The sequence below is a fragment of the Glycine max genome, chromosome 11, assembly GCF_000004515.6.
Source record: "Glycine max cultivar Williams 82 chromosome 11, Glycine_max_v4.0, whole genome shotgun sequence".
NCBI lineage: Eukaryota > Viridiplantae > Streptophyta > Magnoliopsida > Fabales > Fabaceae > Glycine > Glycine max.
The window spans coordinates 9,003,376-9,020,520 of record NC_038247.2 but is presented as its reverse complement, the minus strand read 5'-3'; the positions used below and the strand labels follow the sequence as shown (position 1 = coordinate 9,020,520).

Below are 17,145 nucleotides of genomic sequence, written 5' to 3'. Positions count from 1 at the left end.
TTTTGTCACTATGTTAAGTATGTTCTTTAATGTGTTTGTAACCAAATTTTCTTTATCATTTACGTACTCTTACCATTATCACAACCCATTTTGCTGTTAATTTTTGGTTACAAAATAGATTATGCATGTTATCATAATTGATTATCATGAGCTTGTGAGGCAAGGAAGCATAATCGATTATGGCTTCTTAAAATACAAATAGATGAAAGGGACTATTATAAAAGAAATTGTGCATTATGTCTACTTGAAACCTAACATTTTAAATAACACAAATTAAGAATTGTAATGGAAAATCACAATTATGTATATTAAAACACATGTACTCAAATTCAATGAAATTGTTAAAGATAATAATGAAAATTTTAAACTTACAAAAGACGAGTCAAACAAGTTTCATGAAATCGTTAAAAACGATAATAAAGACTTTGAGTTTATAAAAGGTAAAACACACATAATTATATAAAAAAATAATTTATTAAAAATTAAACTTTCATATAATTTCCACTTCATTTTTTGTTGAAAGTAAAAATCAAGAAGCAACCATTTATTTTAGCTAAAACAAATCATAGAAAGTATTTTAATTACTTTCAGCAATGAAACACTTTCATTGCTTAATTTTCACTTGAAACAACACATGATGCTGAAGTTTAGTGAGATTTCATAAAATTTATCTATTTTTTTTTAACATTTACATCAAATGGAAAATATGTTATAATAATGTAATATTTTTAAAACAATCAAAGACGTTAGTGTAAAATTGGAAAAAAGATAGAAAAATTTATGCAATCTCATAAAATGTTAATAGTTAATACACTTTACTCTTAAAGGTTAAAGACAAAAATTAAAAAAAAATTAAAAAAAAAACAATGTTTTGTGTAATGAAGATGAAAAGAGGAAATGGAGAGATCCAATTCCCCATTACATAGCCATAGGGAGTGGAGTGAGTGGAAATAACAAAAAGAAGGGCAGTGAGTGACGTATATGTTTGGAAGACAGCCCAGCACCACCACAGTTTCACTCACCCAAATATTTTTTTTCCCTAACCCCCCTTTTCTCCTTCTCGTCTCGATGGAGGAGAAACGCCGCGACGCCGCTCCCTCCGCCGCCGATTCGCCGGCATCAGAGCCCGCAACCTCTCGCCGCCGCGCCGGAGCCAACAAGAGGAAGTCCGGCGCCCTCAGCGCCTCCGGTTCCTCCTCCGCGCCCTCCAAACGCGCCTCTCGCGACAAGGCCTCACCGCTCCACCCTCCTCCCCTCCACAATGGCCCCCTCACCAGGGCCCGCCAAACCCCCAACAACCTCGCCTCCGCCTCCTCTTCCGCCGGCGCTTCCGCTCCCGCCGCCGTCAAACGCTCTGAACGCGCCCACCCTTCCGCCGCCGAGTCCGCCGCGCTCGCTGAGCAGCTCAAGAAGGAGAGCGAGTGGGAGACTCTCGAGGCCGCGATTGAAGCCGAATTCGAAGCTATCAGATCTCGCGGTGCCAATGCTCACGTGGTTCCCACTCACAGCGGTGAGACTTTGTGCCTCTTCTCAAACCCTAATTTGCTTCTGTTTAGGTTTAGGGCTTCAATTGCAGTGGATAGTGTTAGAAAACATCATGTGTTTGATTTTATGTCATTTTTGTTCACTTTTTGTTCTGGAATGAACGAGTGATTCGGCTGAACTGGTGCATGATAGGTTCTCTCAGGTTATGTTTTTACCATTTGTAGTTTGCTCTTCTTTATTGTGCTGCTCTTCTTCCCATTCCATAAAATATTCTTCATTTCCCGAACTGAGCTGTTTTTCTTAATTACATTTGAGTCGTGCTATGGATAGAGGAGGATTGGTGTGGGAAATTGCGTGTGGTTGTTCTAAATTCTGAAACTTTACTAGGCCGAGTCGACCTTCCCCTAATGTGACTTAGCAAAATAGCTATTAGCCAATAAAAGGAAAAGTAAAGTAACCAATAACAGTGTGACTCCTTGCTTCCCGTTTTTGGTTCACTAATGATTAATGAATTATTGTTTTTTGTATTGTTTTTTCCCGCCTCAACAGACCTTTATTCATAAGATTATTGTTGGAATCCTTATGTTGAGCTTTTAACTTGAATGTTTTGTAGTCTTTCGTGGTAGATAGGTGTAAGGAAGATCAGGAAGAATTGTGTGGATGTCGATTGAGTGTTTCTGTTTAATTTTTTGGATTTTTCTTTAGTCTAAACAAGAACAAAACCACACAGCCAACGTATCATCCTTACCACTGGGTTTGGGAGTAAAGTATGTTGCATAATCTAAAGAAGGGAGTAGTCTAATTACTAATTTCTATCATGAGAGCGAGCCCTGGTGTAATGGTAAAGTTGTGCCTTGATTACCGGTGGGTCATGGGTTCGAATCTGGAAACAACCTCGTTGCAAGGGTAAGATTGCGTACAATGACTCTTCGCATAGCGAGGAGCCTTCTGGCACCAGGTTATGTTAGTTAGTTGTAAGTACAATGCTTCTGCTGTCCAACAAGATACTAGTAATACTGTTATGCAAATGCTTGGTTCCCCAAGTGTCCCAATGGTTGATTTTCTATTGGATCAATATTTAATTGCAATAAGCATATTTTAAGTGTTGACCCAAAGGTATAAAAGTTTATTTTTAAGTTACCCAGTTTTTTCTTTGGAATTCGATTTCAGGTTGGTTTTCATGGTCATGTATTCATCCAATTGAGAAGCAAATGTTGCCTTCTTTCTTTAATAGCAAGACTGATAATCGGACTCCTGATGTATACATGGAGATAAGGAATTGGATAATGAAGAAGTTTCATTCAAATCCAAACGTACAAATTGAATTGAAAGATATGTCACAGCTTAATGTTGGAGACTCAGATGCTAGGCAAGAGGTAATGGAGTTTTTGGACTATTGGGGTTTAATTAACTTCCACCCATTCCCTTCAATGGATTCTGCTATGGCCACTGGCAGTGATGATGGAGAAGCTGAAAAGAATTCATTGCTTGAAAAATTGTATCACTTTGAAACTCTCCAATTATGTCCACCTGTTCAAAGGTCTAGCCAAATGACTCCAGCTACTACCTCTGGCTTGTTTCCGGAGTCTACAATTGCTGAAGAGTTGGTGAAACAAGAGGGGCCAGCAGTTGAGATGCTTGAGTACCATTGCAACTCTTGTTCTGCTGATTGTTCTCGCAAACGTTACCATTGCCAGAAGCAGGTTGGTATCTATAACTGAATAAGCGATCGAAGTGCACGTTATAGTGATATACTGAAGATATGACTTTCAAAATATTTATTAATTATCCCTTGTATACTACTCAAATGCAATTGTCCCAAACTTGGTCCTCTTTTAAAAGTTGTAGCATTATTTCCATTGGTTGGTGTGTTTGTGGTTTACCTCGCATTTTTAGTGAGGAGTTAAATTATTTGCACATATTTATGATGCATCCAATAAATGTTTTCCATTAATTAACTTTGTAGCTTGATGTCATGGAATCAGTTTACAATCTTATCTGAATTGATTTAGATTTTTCAAAATGTTTTTGGTTAAATGCCAACCATATAGGAACATTTCTAGAAAAGTGGAACAGCTACAGTCAGTTTCTGAAACCTTCTCAAATACTAGTGAACTTGCAAACGAATCATTCATCAAGAGAGGCTAACTGTTTGCTGATTTGAAATGTCATTGTTTATATAGATTGGTTTTGTGGTACAATGGTTTCTGTAATTTACTTAACAACAGACTGGTTAACTGCTTCTCTCTTTAGTTGAATTATCACTAATTTATTGTTGGAATGTGGCTATTCATGATTATTTAATTTGCTCCTGCACTTCATGTTGTATATTTTGTGATGTGTCCTGACAGGCAGATTTTGATCTATGTACCGACTGCTTTAGTAATAGAAGATTTGGCTCTGGCATGTCTTCGTTGGATTTTATACTCATGGAACCAGCTGAAGTTGCAGGGGTTAATGGTGGAAAGTGGACTGATCAAGAGACTCTTCTGCTCCTTGAAGCATTAGAACTTTATAAAGAAAATTGGAATGAAATTGCAGAACATGTTGGAACAAAAACAAAAGCTCAGTGCATATTACACTTTGTTCAAATGCCAATTGAGGATACCTTTGTTGACTGTGATGATGATGTTGTTGCTGTTTGCAAAGAAACTGTGGATCCAGTTGCAACAAACAATGACTCATCTATGGACAAGGATGCTTCAGAATGTATTGAGAATGATACTAGTGATGGCATCAAAGACAATGATAAAACTTCCAAGGCTGAAGATCTTGAAGTGAAAGTGAATCAGGAGGAGACTACAAAGTTACAAGAAGGCAGTGATGAGAAATCTACCGAGGGAACTTCTAAATCAGAAGATGCTGTTAAGGTAAAGATTGATCAAGAAGCAGGCAATGACTGTGCTATAAATGCTCTTAAGGAAGCATTTGCAGCTGTTGGTTATTCTCCTGGACCTGAAGGCCCTTCTTCATTTGCTGAAGTGGGTAATCCTGTCATGGCACTGGTAAGTTGAATGTTTCAGTGCATGAATAGTAGCACTTGATTCTGTATTTTTGGGGTATGCTATGAGTATCCACTTCAAATTATTTAATGTAAGTCCCCTATCTTCAGCACAACAATTAATTATTATATTTAGCTGTAAGTATGTGACTGTTGGTTGTGCACTGGGTCATGTCTGTCCAAGTGTTGCAAAATAAAATTGCTAGTGTTCACTAGACTGTTAAATAATGTTTACTACGTTATATACAATCTTTCTGTTTCCTTGTGTCATTTCATGTATATCTTTTCCATGTTTTAAGTTTAACACATTCTCCCTTACTAAGTAATATTATGTTGCCTTCTTCAACAGGCAACTTTCCTTGCACACTTGGTGGGTTCTGATGTGGCTGTTGCTTCAGCTCATAGCTCCATAAAATCCATGTCAAGAAATTCACCTGGCACCGAGCTTGCGGCAAGGTGTTGCTTTCTTTTAAAAGATCCCCCAGATAATGAGAAGGAACCGACTAATTCTGAAAGGTATGTGATCTATTTAGAACTTTATATGGAGAGTTTGCATTTTGGTAGTTCCATAACTAGTCCAGTTGTTGATTGGGACTAACAATGTTATGTCTGAATGGATCATAGGGATTCTAAAAGTGAGGGAGATCAGGATGAAGTAAATGTAAAACAGGATAAACCAACATTGGAGGATAAAGATTTACCGAATGATCACAGTAATACAAAAATTGAAACTAATGCTTTAGAAGTCAAGGGACAGCCGGCTTCTACAGATGATGGAGCCTTGGAAAAACCCATTTCTTCAAAGGAGCAAGCAGTGAGTAATCATGAAGGTGGGCTTGACAATGGTAATGATCCCAACAATGCAAAGCTACCCAATGATCAAGCACCAGCCACTCTGCATAATTCAGGTGGTTCAACATCCAAGGCTGAAATTCCACTTTGTTCTGACAAGGCTCAGGAGGAAACTTTAATTGAAGAATCTTGCCCTTCTGTAAAAGACAAACATGTGTCTGATTCTCTTCTATCAGACACATCAAAAGATGCTGAAATGGTTTCTAATTCTATTCCCTCAACTAAGAGCAAGCCTCAAAATCCAGAGCCTACAAATCCAGCTTGTGAATCTCTAGAAACAACGGACTCAGTAATGGATGTTGATGGAGTTTCTAATTCCTTGCCATCGGAAAAGATTGACTCTCAGCCACTAATTACGTCAAAATCATCCCAATGTAATGGGACAGAAAAGGATGTAGATATGATGTCACCTTCAAATCCTGTTGTATCAAATTCTGGTGCTGAAAATGGTCCAAATACAGGTCTCTCTCTCTCTCTCTCACCTTCTCTCCCTCTCTCATCCACACACATACACAAAAAAGAGAGGAAGACATGCCATAGTTGTTCATAAAATGTAATTTGAGATGTACTGGAGCAATTAAGGTCTAACTCAATTATTGAGGAGTCTTTGTCATATTTCAAGTTTAATCCACAAAAATCAACATACAGGGGCAGGTAAAGATCATGCAGATAATGGAGCAAAAGTGGAAGATGATGGTACTGAGACTAAACAGGATAGCAGTTTTGAGAAAGTGAAACGTGCTGCAGTTTCTACACTTGCTGCAGCAGCAGCAAAAGCCAAACTTCTAGCAAATCAGGAAGAAGACCAAATTCGACAGCTTACTTCCTTGTTGATAGAAAAGCAGGTATAATCTCATGGCCTGGTAAAGATCTCATTTGTATTCATGTTTTGCTCCCGACTTTCTTGGTAAATTCTGTCTGCTTGCAGTTGCACAAGTTGGAAACAAAGTTGGCTTTTTTCAATGATGTGGAGAATGTGGTGATGAGGGCAAGGGAGCATGTAGAGCGATCACGGCATAAGCTTTATCATGAGCGTGCTTTGATAATTGCATCACGGCTTGGTATACCACCTTCCTCATCTAGAGGTGTACCACCATCTATAACTACCAATAGAATTCCAACAAATATTGCAAACTCACTCCCAAGACCACAAATGATGATGAATCCACCAAGGCCACTGATTTCTAGACCTGCAGGCACTGTAGCAACTACTCTTCAAAACCCATTAGTATCTTCAACTGCAGCAGGAAATTCAGTTCGGCCATCTAACCAGGAAAAGCTTTCTTCTGTTGGGACAAAATAAATGTTGAGTACATATGGAAAAGAAGTTCATGTCTTCATACTTACTGATCTCGCTCGCCATCATTTTGACAATGTGAGTATGCATTCTCATTTTATTGGGGACTTTCTTTTAGTTGAGGTCAAGATAGGATATTTCTTATAGTACCTCAGTTGAATATTATTAGACTAGTTTATTCAATGACTGGTATTTTTAGACAAAGTAAATAGAGAGGAAATTGCGTAAAAAGATAAGAATTAGGAAATGCTAAAGAAGCAGAAGAAACATATGGAGTTCAACTTGAGAATATTTAGCAAGTTCGTGTAGATGAAAACTTTAAATATTTCAACTTGAGAAAGAATGACAGTCCATTTCCCATGATTGAAATGATGATTTTGTTTGTACTTTGACCTTATTTTTTTAACTGGTTTTTGCTTTTTCTGATATTGGGATTTGGGAATTTGTCACCGGTCCTTTTTTTCTCATTTTGCCCAACATGTATTTGATCAAGTATGTGGGAGAACTGAATTGAATAGCAACAAATTACTTTTTTTATGTATAGAATCAGTACTTGGTCCGTTCTTATTTTTCCGATTGTATTATGCACGTTTTTATTGGAAATACACATGCTTTAGAGAGGGGTTGACCCCTTTGTGCAAAGGAATACCTTTTTGAGTTGTTTTTATTGAGAAGCTAATCTACAATAGGAGAATTTCATGGATTATAATTACTTGTTGACAGAAATTGTTTGGTTGCTCCTGTACATTGCCAAATACTTGCCAATCAGTATTATGAAATGATTTTTCTGTTAGAAATGGCTTCCTTACTTTTAATTTAGTAGTTCCTTCCCTTTTTCTGTATTATAACTGCAATATACGGTGTCCTAATAACAGTACAACGAGGATGAAATTGAAAACGATTGTGCATGCAGAAACTAAAACTTTTGGTACAAGCACCAAGTTGAAAATGAGTCAACATGTAAAGACCAAAAATAAATTTAGTTCCAGTTTAAATGCTTGTTTGGTTCTATTATTACTAATTCAGTTATAGATACCTGTTGCTTGCATTATTAACCCACGGTCTTTTGATCCAGTCAATTCTGTCAAAGGTAAGTTCTGGTTAGGACTAACTCCAAATTGACAACTATTGGGAATTCGGTAGTGCAATTGGAAGATCATCCTTTCCCTGTTATGAGGTGCAGCCGCAGATGATATATTATTTGAAGTTGTAGAGCGATTTTTTTAAAATTTATTTTTGAGGTGTTTAACTTAAAACAAGTGGATAGTTGTGCAGAATGTGCGCGTTCAATCCTCTAACTTGAATGTTATTCACTACATTATTGGATGAGAGCATATTGAAATTTCGATGACTTCATAAAGATATATAGCAGTCTGGCAATGACCAAGAGTTGGGTACAGTGTATGGCTGTTTTTTTGTTCTTTCCCCGTCATTTCTTTCTTGACTCACATCTCAACATCGATTCTCCCGCCCTTACCTTATAAAATTAATACCATGTTTGGAAGAATTTTTCAGTAAGTAATAAGAAAAAAAGGATAAAATAGATTGGTTTTTTTTTCTATAAGCTAAAATTATTTTATGCTTAAGTTAAAATTAATTTTTGAAGAAATTAAATGGCATGTGAATATGTTAATTTTTATTTTGAATTTTTATTTTTTTCTATATTTTACAAGTATTTGTTTAAGTTTATTCAAACAAGATTCAAGTATCAACTTCCATTTAAATTCTTAACATTATAAGTTGTTGCAATATTATCTCTTTTTAAGCAACATTAAAAATTTAACCGAATAACTTTTTATCTTACAAACTCAGGAAAACAATGACTGGAAATGCATACTATCATAGAATTAAATAACTAATACAAGGGTTTCCTCATTTCTTCTCGGCTTTAGGAAGTTATGCTTTATTTTTTATTCTTGGTTGCTTGCTGGTCTAGATATCAATGATTATGCCTTATGACCAAAAGTCATACGTGTAATTAGTGATTCTAATTTATTTTCAGTCTGTTTTTGCGCGGACTTCTTCAGTAATTTTTCACATGTTTGGGAAAATATACCTGGTGAGCCCCTGTCGGCCGCAGTTATACAGAAGGATCTTTCCACCTTCACTAACTTTTTTTTCCAAACCCAAAGAAAATCCATCGTAAGCATAATTTATATAAACATGAGAAAGCTTAATCTCGAATATAAGATGACGTTTGATTTGATTATTTTTTATTTTTGTTTTCAAAGAAAACAAAAACTAAGAAGAAAATACGTATGCTTAATATTGTTTTCAACATCTTTAACCTTTTCTAAAAAAGTAAAAAAAAAAAAACACGATGATACATTAAAATACTTTCTTCTCGATACATTTTTTAAATCTTAAAAAAAAAATTCTTTTCAGAAAATGAAAATAAAATATAAAAACGAAAAATAAACACTCAAAGCATCGCCTAATGTTTTCAGTACATGTTTTAACCAAGGATATAAATTATTTGGTGGGAAGCTTGTATTTTATTTTATAGAAAATCACCATCTCTTTAGGTTTCAATAATTCAAGAGATTACTGAGTAACTCCTGAATATAGAAAATCACCATCGCGAACTAGCGTTTTGAGAGTTGATCACTGAACCTCTAAAGCATGACCACAACAATCATGGTTGCTAACAGATTTGTAACGAAAATAGACGTACAACATTCTCTATTTGATGTCGAGTACGAACGATAAACAATACAAAAATAACTTCAAAAAAATCTTAACGCTGTTTCTTTCACAATATAGCATACATGTAGAGCAACTGATATGGGTCAATTATCACAAAACCAAACAAGCACCCAACGTATAGCATTGGACCAATTTGTTTCTTGAGCAAATACTAATGTACAATGATGCCTCCACATAGACAGCAATGGCTAAACACAGTGAAATCAATTTGAAGTAATGTACTTTATTGTATTGAAAAGAAAACCTATACATTCAGCACTCACATCCTGTTGCCCGTGGCTGACTGCTGTTTCCAACATCAATTGTGTCTGGCAGGTATCTTCAATAAAGCACAAATTACCACATGGACAAAAAAACCCAAAAAGTAATATCAATAGCCAAGGAATGGACAATTCAAGTTCCAAATAAATAATATCCATAATCTCTGGGTAACCATCGAGAAATACCACAATCGAAATACACCAGACAAACTAACATCTCCAATACTAATTCTTGAAAGCTGTTGAAATTGTGTCATAGTAAGTAGTGCTATTATGGGGGAGGGCCATTGTATTGTACATAGTCTTACCCTTGCATATGCAACTTTACCGGTGCTCTTTCAAGGTTATTAACAAAAATGTCCCATTTTAGTTTTAGTACTCTATATTTGTAAAAGTACAATTACATTGGACTATTGGAGTATCTATGAAGTTGGAGAAAGCTGTTAGATGAGAACCAAAATCTCCAACAGATACAATTCATAAAAAAAAAACACAGAATATGCACTTAACAAACAATATCAGCTTGCAATTAATAATGTATGCCCATAATCCTGTTTTTTTGTTATAGCAAGCAAATGGTTTGTCTCAATAAGCAAATCATAGATAGATCTTCAGATTTCAAGAGATAACATGAAAATTATGAATTAGAACTCTGACAAAACCAAACTACACTCCCTCAACCAATGAACGCAATCTCATAAATCTGAGAGATGTAGCTTATTGTATTTATGTCTTAGTGAGTTCAGTTGGTCAGTTCACATATATGAAAGAGATGCCCAGATTTAAGAACTTACAATTCTTCTTCTTCTCCACTTTTCAGGGCATTCTTTGCTATGCATTGGAATGCTTCTTCAACATTAAGACCTTCTTTGGCAGATGTCTCAAAATATGGAATATTTCCTTTTGATGCACACCAAGCCCGAGCCTTCTTTTCTGACACCTGCACACAAGAACTTGGTAGTGTTCATATGTTTAGCAGTATGTGTTTAGGTGTTTTATGAGTACGAGTGTGCCTGATCTGGGCAAGTTTTGGAAAAAGAGAAAAGAAACATTGATGATAGCAAACTTAAGGGAGGGTAAATACCACTCTGCTGTTCCCACCATCAATATCTATTTTGTTTCCTATGACAACAAAAGGAAAATTCTCTGGATCAGAAGGACTTGCCTGCCAAAGTGATCACAAATCTTAAAAGTTGTAAAATCTGTACAACATAGCTTGAGATAATAGATAAAACTGAGAAAAAATTATACAGAAAGGAATAAAAGCATACTTGAATCAGAAATTCCTCCCTCCAGTTATTAAGGTTGTCAAATGATTTCATCGAATTAACATCATATACAAGAACACAACAATCAGCACCACGATAGAAAGCAACTCCAAGGCTTTGGAATCTTTCTTGGCCAGCTGTATCCCAAATCTGTAAAGTTAAGAACATGGAAATTAATAACAAAATAAAATTTCGACTATTGTAACTTAAAACTTTAAAAAGACAAATAGAAATATGAGATGTAGAATAGGCCCAAACATAATTTTCACACACTGCAAGAGTATGACTGTAATGTGATGACACTTGTACTCGCAAATCGCAATCTTCAACTAGAGAAAGACTACAAAAGGCTCTTAAGAGAGTAACAGAACAACTTAGCCATAAACCATTAGAAATCTAGTCATCATTTAAATAGATTTAGTTCTCTATCCCATTAGATTCAATCTATATAACATCCCAAAGATGCTCAATGTTATAACTAACAAAAACCATTTCGTTATATACAATGAAGTCCACATTAAAATCACAACTACTGTCACATATCACATGCTCAACAATGATATCTTAGAAATGACAGGAAACAACACCTTGCACTACCTGCATCCCATGCACAAGATCATTTCCACAAAATTCAAGAAACTAAATATTTCAAAACAATTTATAGTGTGTTTGGAAACCCATTCAATTGGCTTTAAATGGAGGTTTACACATTTCTGATGCACAAATGTAAAAAGTGAGTGAGTGTTGGATTGACGTTACTTTCAAAAACACACTTTTAGACATTCAAACATTATTAAGAGCACTGAGTAAAGAAACTTAATCCAAGAAACTAATAGGCATGGGAAAAGTTTGGTATGCACATATATGTGACGCTTTGGCAAATAGATGATTTGATCAACAAGCTTACATCATGCAAAATCAACATGCACAACCCAATAATTCTTCAGTAAAATCAGTAGTAACATAGCACATAAGATAGGAAAATCTAGGTAAGCACTGCTCAAAAACCTGTAAGGTGAAAAGCCTATCTTCGAATTGCACTTCTTTGGTTAAAAAATCCGCTCCAATGGTTGCCTTGTACTGATTACTAAACTTCTTATTCACATATCTAAATTGCGTATGTTAGGGGAAAATACATAGTTTTCATGCAGTACTAAACAATAGAAAACAAATTGAAACGCAAATTAAAAAAAAAAAAGTAAAGAACACGGAGTTTGTAGACAGAAACCGAAGGATACTGGTTCATCAAAGATGTCTTCCCCACCCTGCGAAGCATCAACAACAAAATTAAAATAATTAAGTAAATCTCTGTAACTAAAAAATCAAGTAGGCGCGATTGCAATTGTCCGAGAGATTAGAGTAACAGAAGCAACGGTTCTTGTGATCCATGAAAAAATTCACAATATAATCTAATCAGAAGTAAAAAGGAATTAACGAAATGGAATAATTGAAAAGAGATTGGAGAAACAGGTTGGCAAGCGCGAAGGGAGTATAGATCTGTGATTGAAGTAAACCCTAGAAATGGAAGAAGAGAGAGAGAGAGAGAGAGAGAGAGAGAGAAAGAGACGAACCCACTGTCACCGAGAATGATGACCTTCAAGAGAGTTCTTCTTCGGGAAGGCATGGTGGTTGCGAGCGAGCTATGCGATCGGAGAAAGAAAGAAAGAAAATAAAATAAAGAGTTACAGAGTGTTTGACTGAGTCGTTACGCTGTGCTCTCTCTGCACTTTCTCTATGCTATGCAATTGCAACCGCCTTCGCGAATATTCCCCCGTTGACAGCTGGGACTAGTACATTATGAGTCTCCACAATTATTTCTCAAGAAATTATTTATTTCTGATTTATTTTGTTTTGCACATTTATTCCTATTTTCTTTTTATTTCAAAATGTATTTACTAAATAAATGAATCTATACTTACTAGTTTTCCTCAAATTTTCAAATGGATATCGTCTTTATTTATTAATATATATTAAACTTAACAAAATAAAAAGAGGAACACAAAGTTATGACAATCACTGTTTTTGTTACTACTAATGATAAAAGAAATATATTATATATTTTTTGTTAGATAATTTTACTGTTAAATTATTTCTTAAACTTTTTTTTATTTTAAACAAGAGTACCAAGTATCTTCTTCCCCTGCTAACAAATAATAGGAAAGAAAAATGAAAATAGAAAAAAATGGTGTAGTAAAAGAATATTTTCTAATAGAATAATGATTTATTTATAGTTTTTTCCTCTTTTACTTTTAATATTTTTATTGTCTGCCTGAAAACCTCTTACTATGACCATCATTTTTAGTTTTTATCATGAAGATTAAATCTTTCATATCATCACCCTTACTAAACCAACCATAGTCCACACACAACACCAACTCCCACTCCCACATATGAATATTAATGTTGCTTTATTGGAAAAATGAAGGTCGAAATTGTCTCATAAAAAACATTCTCTTTGGGGAAAGTGTTGTTTTTAAAATATGGGGGATGAAGAGGGTTGTTGATTGAACAAAATGAATTTCGAAATGGTTTGATAGAAGGGTGGAGTGGAGGTTATGGATATCAAAACAAGTGAATTTTTGGTTGGATGAGTAGGTTGGTGAACAATGTCTAGCTAGTACTTATCCGAGACTTTTTTATAAGAACAGAGGACAAGGGGACCTTGATTTCGAGGACAAGGAGACATCCAATTGCACTAAAGGTTACTATTGAAATTCTTCTATGCTTATATTATTCATTTCTATGGTCTTTATAATGATCTTCTACAAAAAGTTAAGAATTGCCACTCACAAGGCCAACGAAAGAAAAAAGACAAAAAGCAATAACAAAATGGCAATTATCCTAATAAAAGAATTGTAGAAATATCCTAAGTTGGTTGTAACAGAATGGTTGGAATTACAGAGGGAAGGATCCTATAAGATCCTACAACCTTGTCTTCTTTTGCCACTGCATTACACGAAGTCAACAAGGAACTTGGGCTTTTGTTGTACCCATTCGGGCCTGGTAAGTGTTGCGTTGTTGCTATCAATATTCACCCTTAGAGGAACAACCTTGTCCTCAAGGTTGTAGGAAGTTTGCCACTGGTCCCACTTTCCCATGTAGTGTCGTTCCACTCCATGTGTGGCAACAACTTGACTAAAGTATTGTGCAATGTGTTGTTCTCCCAAGACATCATTTCCCTTTGATAAAATAACCAACATTTTAGAGACATTTCACTTTAGCTCCTCTAGGTAATAGAGCATGAAATCGATCACCATCAACTGAAATATGGGAACTATGTCCCTGATCAAAATTAGTGTAGAATAGTAGTACTCCAGGAAGTTGGTGTAGTATTCCCCATGACTTTTTTCACAAGACCCCACTAGCTGTTCTGAGCAGTTTCAAAATTTGGTGGTTGCTTTGTCTCATAGACCCAGCTAACAAAAGAAACAACTCTAACAACTTTTTCATCCTTCCTTAGAACCTCAGCAGCATAACAACAACAATTTCCAACTCAGAACCAATTCCAATCAAAATGACACCAGGCTTGTTACCTGATAAGTTGTCTGAAATAATGTGGCCCTTCTTTTCAACTTCATCAATAAAAGTTCCTAGAAGTTGGGTCAACTTTTGACTAGAAAGTGCAAGAATTGAGGGTGTCTTCCTGTTAACCACGACAACTTTGTATGATCCAGCAGTTTCATTACCATCAACTGGACAAAGCATCAAAATGTTTGGCATTGCCCTGAAGCTTGCTAGGTGCTCTATTGGTTGGCGAGTTGGTCCATCCTCTCTAAGTCTAATCGAATCATGAGTCAACACATAAATAACTTTAGCTTTACACGGTGCATAAATCCTTATGGCAACTCTCATGTAGTCAATGACGACAAAGAAAGTTGCATACTATGGAATGAATCTGGTGCTATGAAGAGCAATACCATTACAGATTGCTCTCATTCCATGTTCTCTAACACCAAATCTAACATTGCGCTCTTCAATAGTATTCTTTTGGGGATCTCCATATGATTTCAACAAGGTCATGAGGGAAGAGGCAAGATCTACACCGCCACTGAGTAGACCAAGAAGAACCTTAAGAGGTGCATTTAGATTTTGTTGAGACAGATTTCTTGTAACATTAGCAGGGTTTTCTGGAGTGTATGTCGGAAGTGCTTTTGCCCAACCAGCTGGTAATTTACCAGTAATAATAGCCTTCAGCTCTGCAGCTTCAAACACATGGAGTGGCTCGTATGGTCATCCAGGATTTTTTCTTGTAGCATCCACTTCTTTAGCACCTAATGCACTTGCGTGAACACTGTAGGAATTAGCCTTGCTAGGAGAACCAAATCCAATGGTAATGGTTACCTTGATCAAAGTGGATTTGTGTTTAATAGCCTTTGCTTCCTTAATGGCTGCACGAATTTCAACATATCCAGTATTTTCATTTTTCACCTGAATTACATGCCACCTGAGTGCCTCAAAATGTTGATCAATATTCGCAGTGAATACAATCTCAGGGTCACCATCAATGGAGATGTGGTTGTCATCATATAAAACTAGTGCTAACCCAACAACATTGGCAATGCCCTGACGAGGAGGACCTGTAGTCACTTCAATTCCAAGTGGCTCAAAGTTCGTTGGATGCCCAGGAGCCCTGCTCCCCCATTGTCGGAATTCCTTCAAGTCTTCTTCTAGAACACTGTCACAGCCTACAAGGTGAAGGAGAACATATTAGAGCATGTAGTAGTGTCCATCAAAGAGAATGAAACAGTTGAAACAAGTGGGATTCTTAGGATTGTAGCTCATGACCTCATTGTAGAGAATGTGACCCATTGTAGCACACCCCATGGAGAGACCGGAGTTGGCCCTCTCAACAACATCTGTTGAAATGGTTGTGCCATTGAACTCCAACACAAGCTCTAGGGTTGGAAGAGGATGATTTTGGAGCCTCATAACCAAGGGCACCCTAGTGAAAATGCCTTGGCCACACAGCAAACTAATACTAGCCAAAGAGTCCAAAACACTAGTTTTACCTAAATATTGGTCGCCAACAACATCAATAGAAGGAAGTTGAATCCCATACATCTTTAGGAGAACCATGGAAAACATTTCCTCAGCGGCGAATTGCTTGTCCTCTTACCCTTGTAGTTGACCACAATCATAGGTTTGTCAAAAGGACCAGGGATAGCCTTAGATGGCCATAGTTGCAAATCACTCCAAATTGAGGCATCAGAAAATCTCTTTCAACTCAAACGCTCAGCATCAAAGGTGGTGTTGATGAGGTTGATGGTGACGTGGTCCTTGGCGGCATCACCGATCAAACTTTTAGCGAAAGCGAAGTAAGATGGCGTGATTCTGTTATGCTAAGCAGTAGTGAGGAATTTAACATGATGGTGCTGCAACACCCTCATGCAAGAGTAGGTGGTGTCGAAATTGATTCTAATAGCATGACCATCTCCATTTCTGGCCATGGGGAGCAGATTCGGCAAGGGGAGGTCGGTTGCGGTGTTCTGTGGCTCCATCGCTAAGGGCTCCACTGGTGGCGACAAATTTGTTTTGGGTTTGGGATGGTGGGAAACTACCATTGGAAGTGGGGCTGACATGGGGACATCTGTTGGTAGGGATTGTGCAGAAGAGGAAGACACAGAGAGTTGGTTGGGTATCATGGTATTCAATTTCAGGAGGATGGCATCGAGCTTAAAGTCCATGGAGGCTTAGGTTGTGGCCAAGCGGAATTGAGTGGCAGCGAGTTTGACAATGACAACCTCGAGACGGTCCAGGTTGACGGAGGAAGGTTTGGCTGCCACCATTGGAGGGCGGCAGGTTGGACCAATTGATAGAAACAGAGGACAATAAGACCTTGATTTCGAGGACAAGGAGACCTTTAATTACACTAAAGGTTACTACTAAAATTCTTCTTTGCTTCTATTATTCATTTCTATGGTATTTATAATGATCTTCTATAGAAAGATAAGAATTTCCACTCACAAGGCCAACGAAATAAAAAGACAAAAAGCGATAACAAAATGAAAATTACCCTAATAACAAAATTGTAGAAATATCCTAAGTTGGTTGTAACATAATGGTTGGAATTACAGAGGGAGGGATCCTGCAAGATCTTGCAACCTTGTTGTTGCACTACATGAAGTTAGCAAGGAACTTGGGCTTTTGTTGTACCCGTTTGGGCTTGGTAAGTGTTGCGTTGTTGCTATCACTTTTTCTTCTTTCCTCCCAAAAATATGAGGTGGTTGGTAACATAGGGAAGTAGAAAGATGAAAGATGGGTTTGGGATAGGAAGTG

At 36.7% G+C, this 17,145-nt stretch overlaps 2 protein-coding genes and 1 pseudogene across 4 annotated transcripts; 1 reads left to right on the top strand and 2 right to left on the bottom strand.

Moving 5' to 3' along the window:
• The first annotated feature begins 924 nt into the window (after positions 1-924).
• LOC100799723 (SWI/SNF complex subunit SWI3D) lies at positions 925-7,964 on the top strand. Of its 2 annotated transcripts, XR_416709.4 has the most exons (8): positions 926-1,510; positions 2,656-3,188; positions 3,837-4,490; positions 4,836-5,002; positions 5,111-5,799; positions 5,987-6,183; positions 6,267-6,713; positions 7,711-7,964. XR_416709.4 is itself a non-coding variant. In XM_003538972.5 (7 exons), exons 1-7 carry the CDS (start codon positions 982-984, stop codon positions 6,639-6,641), a joined length of 3,144 nt encoding a protein of 1,047 aa, XP_003539020.2. In that variant the 5' UTR covers positions 925-981; the 3' UTR covers positions 6,642-7,428. The 2 variants fall into 2 exon arrangements, 1 of the variants encoding a protein (XP_003539020.2); XM_003538972.5 differs by lacking the exon at positions 7,711-7,964 and having other exon boundaries at positions 925-1,510; positions 6,267-7,428.
• Positions 7,965-9,360: 1,396 nt separating this feature from the next.
• LOC100795309 (ras-related protein Rab7) lies at positions 9,361-12,678 on the bottom strand. 2 transcript variants are annotated; one of them, XM_003537831.4, is made up of 7 exons: positions 12,441-12,678; positions 12,108-12,134; positions 11,878-11,977; positions 10,873-11,019; positions 10,686-10,766; positions 10,396-10,541; positions 9,361-9,660 (listed from the first exon to the last, which is right to left on the bottom strand). In XM_003537831.4, exons 1-7 carry the CDS (start codon positions 12,491-12,493, stop codon positions 9,594-9,596), a joined length of 621 nt encoding a protein of 206 aa, XP_003537879.1. In that variant the 5' UTR covers positions 12,494-12,678; the 3' UTR covers positions 9,361-9,593. The 2 variants fall into 2 exon arrangements, with proteins under 2 accessions (XP_003537879.1, XP_006590898.1); XM_006590835.4 differs by lacking the exon at positions 10,686-10,766 and having other exon boundaries at positions 12,441-12,667.
• Positions 12,679-14,230: 1,552 nt separating this feature from the next.
• Positions 14,231-15,729, bottom strand: LOC100799193 (transketolase, chloroplastic-like; annotated as a pseudogene).
• Positions 15,730-17,145: the final 1,416 nt, after the last annotated feature.